The following is a 12,134-nucleotide window of genomic DNA, read 5'->3' as shown; positions in this document are numbered from 1 at the left end:
TAGATGTTTATATAAAACCAAGAATGTATTTATTTATACTCAGGGAGAATGAATATGTCGAGACTATCGACGGACACGTTGAGGCCCTAAACCCGTCACGCTAAGGAGGGGAGGGAAAAAGGAGGCGGTCTTATTTTTTGCGTCCTCGCAGCAGCGTTCATCGCGTCGAAAAACGTAATTTTTAAGAACCAATGAGATTGCAGTATTATTTGATTTTATTAAAGCGGAGGAGCATACCGGGGGGCCCAACGGGTGGAATTGGAGAAACGCCAAAAATAATCTCGACATATTCATTCTCCCTGAGTATAAATAAATACATTCTTGATAAAACGCAATGCAAAAATTAACAAAAACCAAGAAATAAAAGATGTTGCTGTTATGTCGTAAAAGATAGCTTTATTAGTACAATCTTAGCACGCGCGCTAGAAAATCCGAGATTGATCGCGCGACTCTCCCACGCGCTCCTAGCCTTGTAAACCTACAAGACACTGACGTAAAAGACACATTTAAACAAGAAGGCCAAATTAATTTATAGAAATAACTGCTGGTTTCACGAGCCGCTAGTTGCCTTAGGCCTGTGTGGTTCTTTGAGTATTTGCTTAACTGATTGTTACTATTATTATACTAGTATTTATTCATAAACATTTTCGGTTGCCATGGCAAATCGAATGGGTAGTACAACGTCTCCTTTTGGGAAATTTCATCTCTCATATAGGTCTACATCACGCCCGACTGTGAACAAAATCGGCGCTAAATACCTTGGGTACTCTCCTTGTGAACCACATAGCGGCTAACGTAAGAAGCTCGTAAAGTCGTAAACTGCAGGAATTCCGTCGCTTAAGCAGGCGATTTGCTATTATCAGGGTTGTAGAGAGATGGTTCGATCACTTAGCAATTCTAACATTGGAGATTTTGCCTAAAGAAAGCCCCTTCAGATACTTATGGGCGTTCCCCCAATGCATAGAAGTACTGAGGTGCAGCCTAATTTATAGGAGACAGCGGGAAATTGAAATTTGACAAGCTAACTGGGATCGCTTAAATTTCTGTTTCGTTTTTACACGCGTGAATTTTAAGCAAATTTATGTTTTAAATATTTATAATTAGCGAACATTAAATTTCAGTTTCTCAGATATTTATTTGAACTGAAATACAAATTTTGTACGAGAATTAATAAAGGAACAACACTGACCGTAGTTTTGCCTTTTGGTTTTTAAGTAGCTTAGCTTTGCTTAGATTGATCGCAATTTTCAAAAATTAAATTGTTAATGAATTTATAACAAAGCGACAATTAACTAATTTAGAGATCATAAAGAACCGAGATCGATCGACACGAAAGCTTGGTAGTGTTCCCTTTCCGTAGGTACTCCAGTGGAATGAGGTAAAGCCATGGATGAAAGAGAAGGATAGCCGACTCCCCCGTTTTGTTGTAAGGTAGCCGGCAGCACTGCGAACATTAGTTATCCGCAAGTTATCCAGATGGCACTATTTTTATTTTAGTCTGCTTTTAAAAAATTGGCGGTAAATTTGAAAACTTATATATTTAGATTTGAATGAAACAATCGAGATTAGATAGAAATAAATTTATTTAGCTTTATATAAGAGTTAGTTTATTATACATAGATCTGAATGCAACAAGCGAGATTAGATAGAAATAAATTGTTTTAGCTTTATATATGAGTTAGTTTAGAAAGTTTGCGGAAATGAGAGTCTCTTTTAGACCTTGGTGGTGTTTCATTTTTCATCTTCTCTTTTTCTCTTTTTTTCTTTTCATTTTCTTTCCTTTTCTTCTCTTTCTCTTCAAATAACCACCTGTTTTTTAGGCGAATATAATGGTGAATTCGCAAATGGATGTAGAGTTTGATGAGTTTTACTTTGGTGTCTAAACACATTTCGGGGAAGCTAATTTTATTTTGAGCATCAAAAATGTTTTTAGCTAGTCCTTCTTCCCACATAAATTGGCCGTAACTTTTCATATAACAACTTTCCATTTTTTCCACAGTGTTATAGAAGTCTTCGGTCACTAGAGTTAATTTTCCAACATCACTACCTTCTTCCGCACGATGTGCTTTTAGCACCGTAAGAGTTTCACGAGTTGATGTAATTGTTTTTGTTGGTTTAATAATAGCACTTTTGCAAATGTTGCAATTATGCAATGGAACAATTTTTTGGCCATATAGCCAGAGATGTAAGTTACTACGTTAGCATACTTTCCCTCTTCAGACTGCGGAATTTTAATATCAGAAATGGAAATTTCTTCTGGTCCGAAAAAAGGTACTTTCTCTACCGAAAATGAAGTTGGCTGATTTTTTGATTTGGTACTTAACAAGTCAACCAAAAAATCATTAACCAAATCCGAAGAACCACTGCAGTTTGCTGAAGAGGGGACTTGAAACAGTGAAGACGCCATAACTTTCCTAAGATGGAGACGAAACAATTGCGGAGTTGGGTTATCAGCGCAGCCACCCAGTCTTCTAATTTTGCCAAATGTGTTCTCCAAGACGTCTTGACTAATTCTTGATGTCAAAACAAATTCAAGTCCTTCTTCTATAAGGTTTTCAGATAGTTGAATTGTGTAAGAGAGGGTGGTTTTCCAACCCTGAAGCACAGGTGGCTGCCTATCACAGTCAAATTTTAAATTGTCAAACCAATTTAATTTTTCTTTAAGGTAGTTAAGATGTTTGGAGTTTTTCGTTATGGCTGACCTAAATTCTTTCACATCATATTTTCTGCTTGAATTGAGACAGTCAAACAATTTATCTAACTCTGCTATTAGGTTTGATGTATTTTGGGCTTGAATTGGTAGTTTTTTGTTAATCACAAAAAACATTAGGCCCATTGCAACTGAGTGACTAAACAATTGCGTAGCCAATTTAACTTTCATTTTTGTAAAAGCTGTTACATTTAAATGTTTAAGTGTGAGTTTTGGAGCTATTCTTAGCGGTTCACGTGAATCAAGGTAAAAAAATCTCTCCACATCTGTCCAAGATGCTCTGAAATTGTTAAATATGACATCTTATTTCTTAAAATTGTTCCTAAATCCTTTTATGAGATGCGATGGATCATGCATACAATAAACCTTGCAATTATCTACATATATAAAAGGCGTTTTCTCATTTACATTCAGTCGTTGATACACGCTACGGTTGTTGGACCCTTGATCGCAAACTACCACCTTTATTATTTTTATATTTTTCAGCCATGTCTTCAACGAAGATTGGGTAGGCAACAAAAAAATCTTTCTTAACAGAACGTAGGCCTTTGGCCCATGATAATGCAATGTTAGTTAAAAGTTTTTTTTCTTTGGGTGTCCAACGTCGGCCCTTGGGTTTTTTGGAAGCGGCTCTTAATTGCATTTCGAAGAAGTCGGCTCCTGGTTTGGGAAGAATTTTCCTGATATCAGATATTAATTGTGTTTTGGGAACTTTGCGAGTAGAAATTTTTTTAAGAAGCCTCCAATTTCTATGATACTGCTTCTGTAATAAAAATTTTAACTTCTTTTTTCGTGGCGTGTCTATGTTCGAGTTTGTTGCTTTCTTAATAATACTAGTTGTTGGGGTTGAGAATAATTTCCTACGTGGTTTTTTGATACATCGATTTTCAAGTTTTGAAGCATTTTTTCTCTTGTTTCCACTTAGTGAGTCTCCCTCTCTAATTTGATCACTAGTTTGTTTCAGAACTGGCGTTGAAATAACAACTGAACCTAGCATTAAAAATTTATCGAACAATTAGGCTTAGCATTTTCGTAGTCTACATGGCGTTTACCACTGGTTGTTAGTCTCTTTTCATCTATTATAAATTGAGCACCAATAGATAAATCACTAGTCATCACTGGGGTTAAACAACGCATGGGAGTTAGGCTCTGTATTGGGGTTGAACTTTGCAAAAGAGTTGGTTTTTGACTTGGCGCAAGTGTTTTTCGTAATGAGATGAGTCCTCTTTGTTCAGTGTCTACCGGAGTTATACTTTTTGCTAGCATTAGGTTTGGTGCAGGTTGAGCTAAAGAGAGTTTTCATTATAAAACCTTTCTACTTTTACTTTTCAACAAGAAAGTAACTTCACCTCTTTTCAATATAAGACCAACATGGTCTTCACTAATCACCACTGGGGTTAAACTTTTCACTGGCGTGGCACTGGCACTTTTCACTAGCGTGACACTGGCACTTTTCACTGGCGTAACACTGGCACTTTTCACTGGCGTGGCACTGGCACTTTTCACTAGCGTGACACTGGTACTTTTCACTGGCGTGACACTGGCACTTTTCACTGGCGTGGCACTGGCACTTTTCACTGGCGTGGCACTGGCACTTTTCACTGGCGTGGCACTCTCACTTTTCACTAGCGTGACACTGGCACTTTTCACTGGCGTGACACTGGCACTTTTCACTGGCGTGACACTGGCACTTTTCACTGGCGTGGCACTGGCACTTTTCACTGGCGTGGCACTCCCACTTTTCACTAGCGTGACACTGGCACTTTTCACTGGCGTGACACTGGCACTTTTCACTGGCGTGGCACTGGCACTTTTCACTGGCGTGGCACTCTCACTTTTCACTAGCGTGACACTCTCACTTTTCACTAGCGTGACACTCTCACTTTTCACTAGCGTGACACTGGCACTTTTCACTGGCGTGACACTGGCACTTTTCACTGGCGTGGCACTGGCACTTTTCACTAGCGTGACACTGGCACTTTTCACTGGCGTGACACTGGCACTTTTCACTGGCGTGGCACTTTTCACTAGAGTGGCACTTTTCACTAGAGTGGCACTTTTCACTAGAGTGGCACTTTCCAATGGTGTTGCACTTACACTGTGTACGGGAGTTACACTATGCACAGAGCTGACATTTTGCAATGGGGTAACCCTAAGCTCTGATCCAGCAAAAAAAAGGTGTCAATTATACCACTTACATACTTATAATAGGAATGTGAAATTCTAATTCTCATTTTGAATAACCCTTTACGTCCTCTGGTACAGCGTTCCAAAGTAATCTCTTTGCAGAAAGAAACTGACACGGTTTAAAATGTTCACTACAGATTTTCCACTGTTTATTATAGGCATATTCCTCTTGTCCCAATAGTTCTTCTCTTCCTGCATTTTTCAACCACTACTCACTTCTATCAAATTATGTAAACAAAATAATGACAGACCAAGGCTAAGCTAAAATAACAATTTAATTAATAATATTACCTTTTAGTATCATTTGGGAAATTAAAACAAGTTGGCAAGCCAAAATATACCTCTCCTCGGAAGAATTGTCCCTAGTGGTATTAATTTATCGAGATAACCCTTAAAGATATATCTCCGCAATTTAGAGTTATTTGTTAAAAATATTAACCCATTTCTATGCCGCCCGGTATAAAATTTTAATTATAATTAAAATAATTGAGACGAAACGACCAATTTTAATTTATTCAGAATATCATAAGTTAAGTAGTTACAACAGTAAGTTAGACGTATTATAACAATGCACAATTGAATTAAACCCTTTTACAGAACAAGTTTATCAGTTAAATATAATACGAAGCAAATTTTAATGAAAGAAATATCTACAGAGGCTTTTTGGAATTACTCTCTTACGAAATACTTGCCGCATCTTTAACGCTCATTTTATTTCAACACTCGCCCTTGATGAAGATACCGTAGATATCTGGTAGTGGACGACTCGTTCACTTCCTGTTGACGTTGTGACGCATACCACATGAAAAAGACCAATGCCGTCCAATTTCCAATATCATATAATGACTCGCACACCCAAGAAATCATTGACTGCGTTAGAAATCGTAGATATCCAAATATCCACACCAAATGTATTTACAAGAAGCAAAAACCTTACCATCAACAAAGCACAGAGAGCCACTTGACGAACCGCCAGCTCTTAAAGCAATTAACGTTAAATTATCTCCTTTGAATTAACAGAACTATATATAGGTCGTTAAAAAAGTGGACCACCCACAGGGTCTACCCTTTAACCCTCTAATCTCGGCTGACTGCGCTAAAACAAGATTTAACCTTTAAAAAATACCAGATTAGGCCTTCATAAATTCATTAATAAAAAAAGACTTTACTACCTATTATGCTTACGATGCCTGTCTTAATTTCAGTGAATCTAAGGAGCTATCGGTGGTTCTGTGGTAGAGCGCTCGACTGCCAAGCCGAATGGTCTGGGTTCGAAACCTGGGTGGCGCATTTATTTTTAATCAATAGAGAAACGCTAAAGTAGAATTTCTTCGATGCAATAATTTCAATTTCAATTCTATTTCAATTAAACCAAAATTTCGTACTCTATTAAATACGCTTCCGATAAAGCTGAAGGTCTAATTTTCAATAAGGCGTAACAAGTGTCGGTGGTTCTGTGGTAGAACGTCCGCCTGTCAATCAGGAGGTCTCGGGTTCAAATCCCGCCCGATGCGATCGCAAATTGATACTAAGACGAATACCGTGTACAACTGGTGGAAACCCTGCCATTGAACGTTGAGAGGTAGCATTACACTCAGCACTCGGTCCGTCCCAAAGTCATTAAGAAGAAGTTGGAGAGAAAACGCCCATATAAACACAACAGACTCAACATGCACATCCATCAGAACACAAACACAACAAATTCAACACTCACAACCTACGCATAAACATTACAAAAACGTAATACACCAAACCGTCACGACGGTGAGCGAAAAAACACCATCCAAACCAAACCGCAAATGCATCCGTTAACGCTCACCGTCGCACGGTGGTTTTGCCAACCCTTTGAGAAACTGCGTACGCAGTGATTACACTTTGCACCGAAAATGCGAACGCGTTCGCAGTCCTGACAGACAGACACACCCACAGACCCACCCACAGACCCACCCACAGACCCACCCACAGACAGACACGGTCGTTGTATAACCCCTCCTAGGGGACTTTGTCCCCTCGGAGAGGTAAAAAGACGCTCCAGGCTTCTTTCTAGCTTGAGCATTGTTACAATTTGCATAACAACATACTTTACCGCTATAATATTTTAAATTTTCCCATTTCTCAACTAATTCTCTATTACTATCCGCCATTACGAAAATTTCAAAAAATTGAGCACGTGATGAGAGTTTATCCGCAAGTTCAACAGGGGGCGATCGCATCGCCTTCCAAAAAAAAACTTTAACGGCTCAAAGGTGGAGTCGGCTATCCTTCCCTTTCATCCATGGTAAAGCCCACTAAATATCTGTAGAGGCTATTAAGCGTCACTAGCGCCAGCCGTGGTAGAAACATATTTAACCCTGCTATTATTATATACAAAGCGTCTGCTAACAGACGAAGATCCAGCATTTTATATACTTATCACTTTGACCGCTACGTTCCTCTATGTATTTATAGGGAATTTATTGGGAATTCATAAATATATTAAGGAAAACAAACATTTAAAGCGAAACCCATAGAAGTTCGAATTTAATGCTTTCATTTACACTAGAGGTCAATAGTGGCTTAAATAAAAAATCTACGAGGAAATCACCAAGAAGTAATTTATCCGAAAGACAAGACCCGCAAATTACTGTTTATATAGTACTTGTTGAAATAATGGAAACTTTTCACCTGTAAACCTAGGAGCAACAAACAGCACCCCACACGAGGATAACGCAGCCCGTCAAAAGTCGTGCATTTTCTTGTGTACAGTTTTCATTGGTTAGACGGCTTAGCGCCTGCTGCCGTCGAAAGGGGAAAATTCCGAAATTATCTTCCCCCTTTCCGTAAAACGTTCAGCGTAAAGGCTCGTCCAATGAAATTTGTACACAACACTGCGTTAGCGTGTTTAAATCCTAGCTGCGTTCTCTTTGTGTTTGTTTCTTAATGTTCTTCACATGCAAAAGTTTTACTGAGAGCTATTCACAAGACAGACGGCATTACTGGCTTCGTCGCCGTTTTGCTCCCGCTTGCTAACGCGTCACAAGTAGCCTTTGACAGCGCCTCGCTAGCGGGAGATTTTTTTCTTGTGATTACGTCATTCCGTTACTAGCTCTCAGTAAAATTTTCCCCAAAGTGATAAACTTATGGACCAATATTATAGACTTATGGTAAAAACTATCAACAAAAGATCAACCCAGGCAAAATTTGGCTTAAAAATTAATTTAAAATTTATACGTTTCGGGTATTTAAATATCGACCTCTAAAGGATCTTCTCTTTAGTGTATCGTACTTATAAACATTTTTAAAAATATTTCATTTAAAGGACCAGTTGACCGACGACGTGGACAGCGTCCAATTGAATAAAGCCGAATTGCCTGATGAAAATAGCGACAAAAAATGACTTTCACAACACTACGCTAATAAAAGCATTTCTGGTGTATATCTCCTTTATTTTACCGGAAGTCGTCTTTACTCTGCAAATTTGGGGGGGGGGGATGCTAAGTTGAAACTATATTGATTGGTGGTAGTTTTGGAATTTTAGCAGACCAATAAAGTTTTGGTTAAAATAAATAACGTTTCTAAATGTTTCGATTGGCAAAAAAAAAGTATTTCTTGTTACAGGAGGGCTTCCCCAATTGAAGGTAAGTAGTAATGGTGTTGGCCTTTATTTCCGAAATATAAAGCTCAGTGTACCAGGGTTTATAAACACCGAGGGGCAGGTCACTTCCTTGATTAACGACGCACCCCTCAAAAGATTAAATCCGATTTAATCGTGATTATTTTGATTGAATTCAATTTAATCACGATTAAGTGGATTAAATCACGTTTAATCATGATTAGAATGTTTAAATCTGATTTAATCATGATTAAATGAGTAAATCCTGATTAAAAAAAATATATCGTGATTAGTATGATTAAATCGTACTTTAGTATTGATTTTAATGATAAATTATCGATTTGACCGATTATATTGATTAAATCGTGATTAAAATGATTAAATCTAATTAAAATGATTAAATCAAATTAAAATGATTAAATATAATTAACATGATTAAATCTAATTAAAATGATTAAATCTAATTAAAATGATAACATCTAATTAAAAATATTAGATCATGATTAGAATAATTAAATCTCGTTTAAATGATTAAATCCTGATTAAAAAGATTAGATCATGATTAGAATGATTAAATCTCGTTTAAATCATGATTAGATTTTTTAATCTTGATTACCTTGATTTAATCACGATTACCCTGATATAATCATTTTACTATGATTAAGACGCACCCAAAATGGAAGTGACCTGCCCCTCGATAAACACTGACGAGGAGTGTACCCGAGGTGTAAATCACCGATTTTGATGAAACTCGGGGGGTATGTAGACCTTGGGGTAACATGAATTTTCACCAAGGGAAAAGTTACGCTGGACTTCCGTTTTGCTATGGCAACCGAAAATGTTTTTGACAACATAAAATGAAAAAATCTACATTTAAAAAAGCATGGGATTTTCTAGGTGTGAAAATTTTGGAAAACCAAAAATAAAAATAAAATTTAAATTTCAACTAAAATGCTAAATTTCAACAATTTTTGGTGAAATTCATCAAGTAGCCCCCTTGTGAAACCGAGAAAATCCCATGCTTTTTTAAATGTAGATTTTTTCATTTTATGTTGTCAAAAACATTTTCGGTTGCCATAGCAAAACGGAAGCCCAGCGTAACTTTTCCCTTGGTGAAAATTCATGTTACCCCAAGGTCTACATACCCCCCGAGTTTCATCAAAATCGGTGATTTACACCTCGGGGACACTCGTGAGTGTTCTTACAAGGAGACGACCCGAGGTGATTTTCACCGATTCTGTTTAAATTCGAGAGATAAGTAGACCTTTATGTAACTTGAAATCTTTCAAAAGGAAACGTTTCGACGGGCTTTAGTTTTGCCATGGCAACCAAAAATATTTTTGATTATTTAAAAGTTACTTTTCCCTATCGAAATTAACATGTCAAAATATTAAAAAATAAAATATTTTTACAAAAATGTACATTGGGTAAATTCAGGTTAATTTGTGATTTTTTTAAATATTACTTGCATTTACCGTAGGCTGATAAAAATATTATCCTACTAGGGGACTTCCCATCAGCACTTCCCCCGCGTAAACCTGCGAAAAAGAGGATTTCTCTGATTGGTCGGAATTTACGGCCAACTTCGACGATTTTTTTTGCAGTCTAACGAATTCGCAATTTGCGAATCGGCAAGTTTGAAGCGATGGATTCTCCAAAGAAAAGGTTTGTTAATGTTTTTGATAAATGTAAATTGTAAATTAAATAACATTTAAATAAAATTTTAATTTAATGTTTTTAAATAAAGGCATTATAGAATAGACTGATGCAAAAAGTGTTTTTAATCGTTAGTATTTTTCAGGGACGCTCTTAAGCCAAGGCCTAACAATAGCTGACTAAGCTTAGCTTAGTCAAAGCTTGGATTAATAATAAAAGCTAACGCTTACTGGATATTTCACACCAGCGTGGGAAATAAGGCGGTGGCAGTGGGCAAATGACCAGATTAAAAATTGCCCGGACCAGTTTATTAATTAAATCGGAGGGGGGTTAGTGGCCCACTGGACCACTTAATTCGAAGTGAATATTTTGAAATTGGTAGGGTCCAAATGTTATATTATTAGTTTTTGGATTTGAAGGTCTGTGTAACGGCGGCTGTGGCCTGTTAGTAGGTTTCAATTCGAATTCAATTCAAGCTATTAAAAACGGTTAAAAGTTAAAACACGCTATTCTAATGTAGCAGACGACGTGCACTGGTCGTGGTCCAGTTTATTTATTCTAGGCCAGGGGGGTCACTGGTCACCTGTCCACTTTAAAACAAATCCTTATTTCCCACCCTGTTTCACACGTACCTTCGTCAACGCATTCGCGGGCGTCTCTCAAACTTTGGAGAATACGGTGGGATAGCGAGGGGGGGGGGGGAAACAATTTAGTGGGACAAGCTTCGCGGCGCGTGCGCGAGATTTCAAAAATAAGTTAAATAACGGCAGTTTGAAATTTGAGTCCTGTTTTCGGCTTCGTGTGGAATCATTGTAAGCTATTAATAGTTAAGTCGTTATAAATTATTAATTAAACGGTATAATACGGTACAATAATGTTTTAAAATGGGAAGAGTCAAACATTGTTTATACCCAAAATTTTCATTGTTTTCACTATTTTTCACCGAAAGTTGATTCCAGCCACTGAAACTCATATTTAAAACAGTAAAAAATTAATACTTACGTAAAAATAATAACCATAATATGTGGTACTTACTTAAAAACTAAAAACAATAATAATTTCTATACAAGAGAGAATAACATCAGGGTAATAACCCACCACGTGGAGAAACACGTGCGCCCTCCTTAAAAAGCTTGTCCCACCAAAACGCGAAAAATCGACAGATGGCGCTGAAAGTAATCCCAAAGTTTGGTGGACGCGGAAAACCGAGAGTGAAATATCCAGTAAGCGTTATCTTTTATTATTAATCGAAGGTCAAAGGCTACGTTCAGTAGCTTGCAACAAATTAAACGTTGCAGTATTTCGGAAAAATGTACGAATACCCTGTTGGCTGGCCAACCGCAGAACACGTTGGCCTATCACCAGGGTTTTTGCTTCGCGGGAAAGTAAATTTTAAGGGTGACAGGCTAAAGAAAACCTAGGCCTTTGAAATGACTTTGATGTCCAACCCCACCTACTCTTATGAGAGATATTGCAAATTGTGGACGACGAAGACAACGACATCACCATTTTACGGCCTTTACACCATAAAAATGGTCTCACTTCAATGAACACAATCCCCCCCCCCCCCCCCGCCACCGAGTGCGCCACTGGAGAAATTGTAGTACTCGCTTACTTAGAGAAATGATAACAAATATGTAAAATGAAGGTTTTCTAACTGGAAAGGTGCGAGCTGAAAACAATAAAATTCAATTAACACAATATCCCTTTCCCTCCCCTCCCTCCCAATCGGGTGCGACATTCTACCCGCCGGAGAAATGAGATGATGCATCGCAAATTTAGTCGTTCTAACCATAGATATAGGAAATGTATATAAAGGTCTAGATAAAATATTTCAAAGGGAGTGAATACGGAGGTGACAGCTAGCAGAAACGCGTAATTTCTGCAGGCTATCCTTATAACGCGCTATCTATCGGTAAGAAAGCTCGTGCTATCGTCGCGAGAGCCATTGTCTCCGGCTTAAAAACTATACTAAAAGTCACCAACAGA

At 37.7% G+C, this 12,134-nt stretch overlaps 1 protein-coding gene across 2 annotated transcripts in view; it reads left to right on the top strand.

Annotated features, from left to right (window-relative positions):
- The window catches only part of LOC149949551 (syntaxin-like), a 29,416-nt gene extending 21,055 nt beyond the window's left edge, over positions 1–8,361 (top strand). For both annotated transcript variants that reach the window (XM_090169262.1, XM_090169261.1), the window contains one exon: positions 8,196–8,361. In XM_090169262.1, coding sequence (XP_090025388.1) covers positions 8,196–8,273 — 78 coding nt within the window. In that variant the 3' untranslated portion in view covers positions 8,274–8,361. The remainder of the gene's footprint in view (positions 1–8,195) is intronic.
- The last annotated feature ends 3,773 nt before the right edge of the window (positions 8,362–12,134 follow it).

Source organism: Leiobunum rupestre, chromosome 3, assembly GCF_980474605.1.
Source record: "Leiobunum rupestre chromosome 3, qqLeiRupe1.1.hap1, whole genome shotgun sequence".
Lineage (NCBI taxonomy): Eukaryota > Metazoa > Arthropoda > Arachnida > Opiliones > Sclerosomatidae > Leiobunum > Leiobunum rupestre.
Note: the sequence above shows the minus strand (reverse complement) of the source record. Positions and strands in the feature narration are given on the sequence as shown.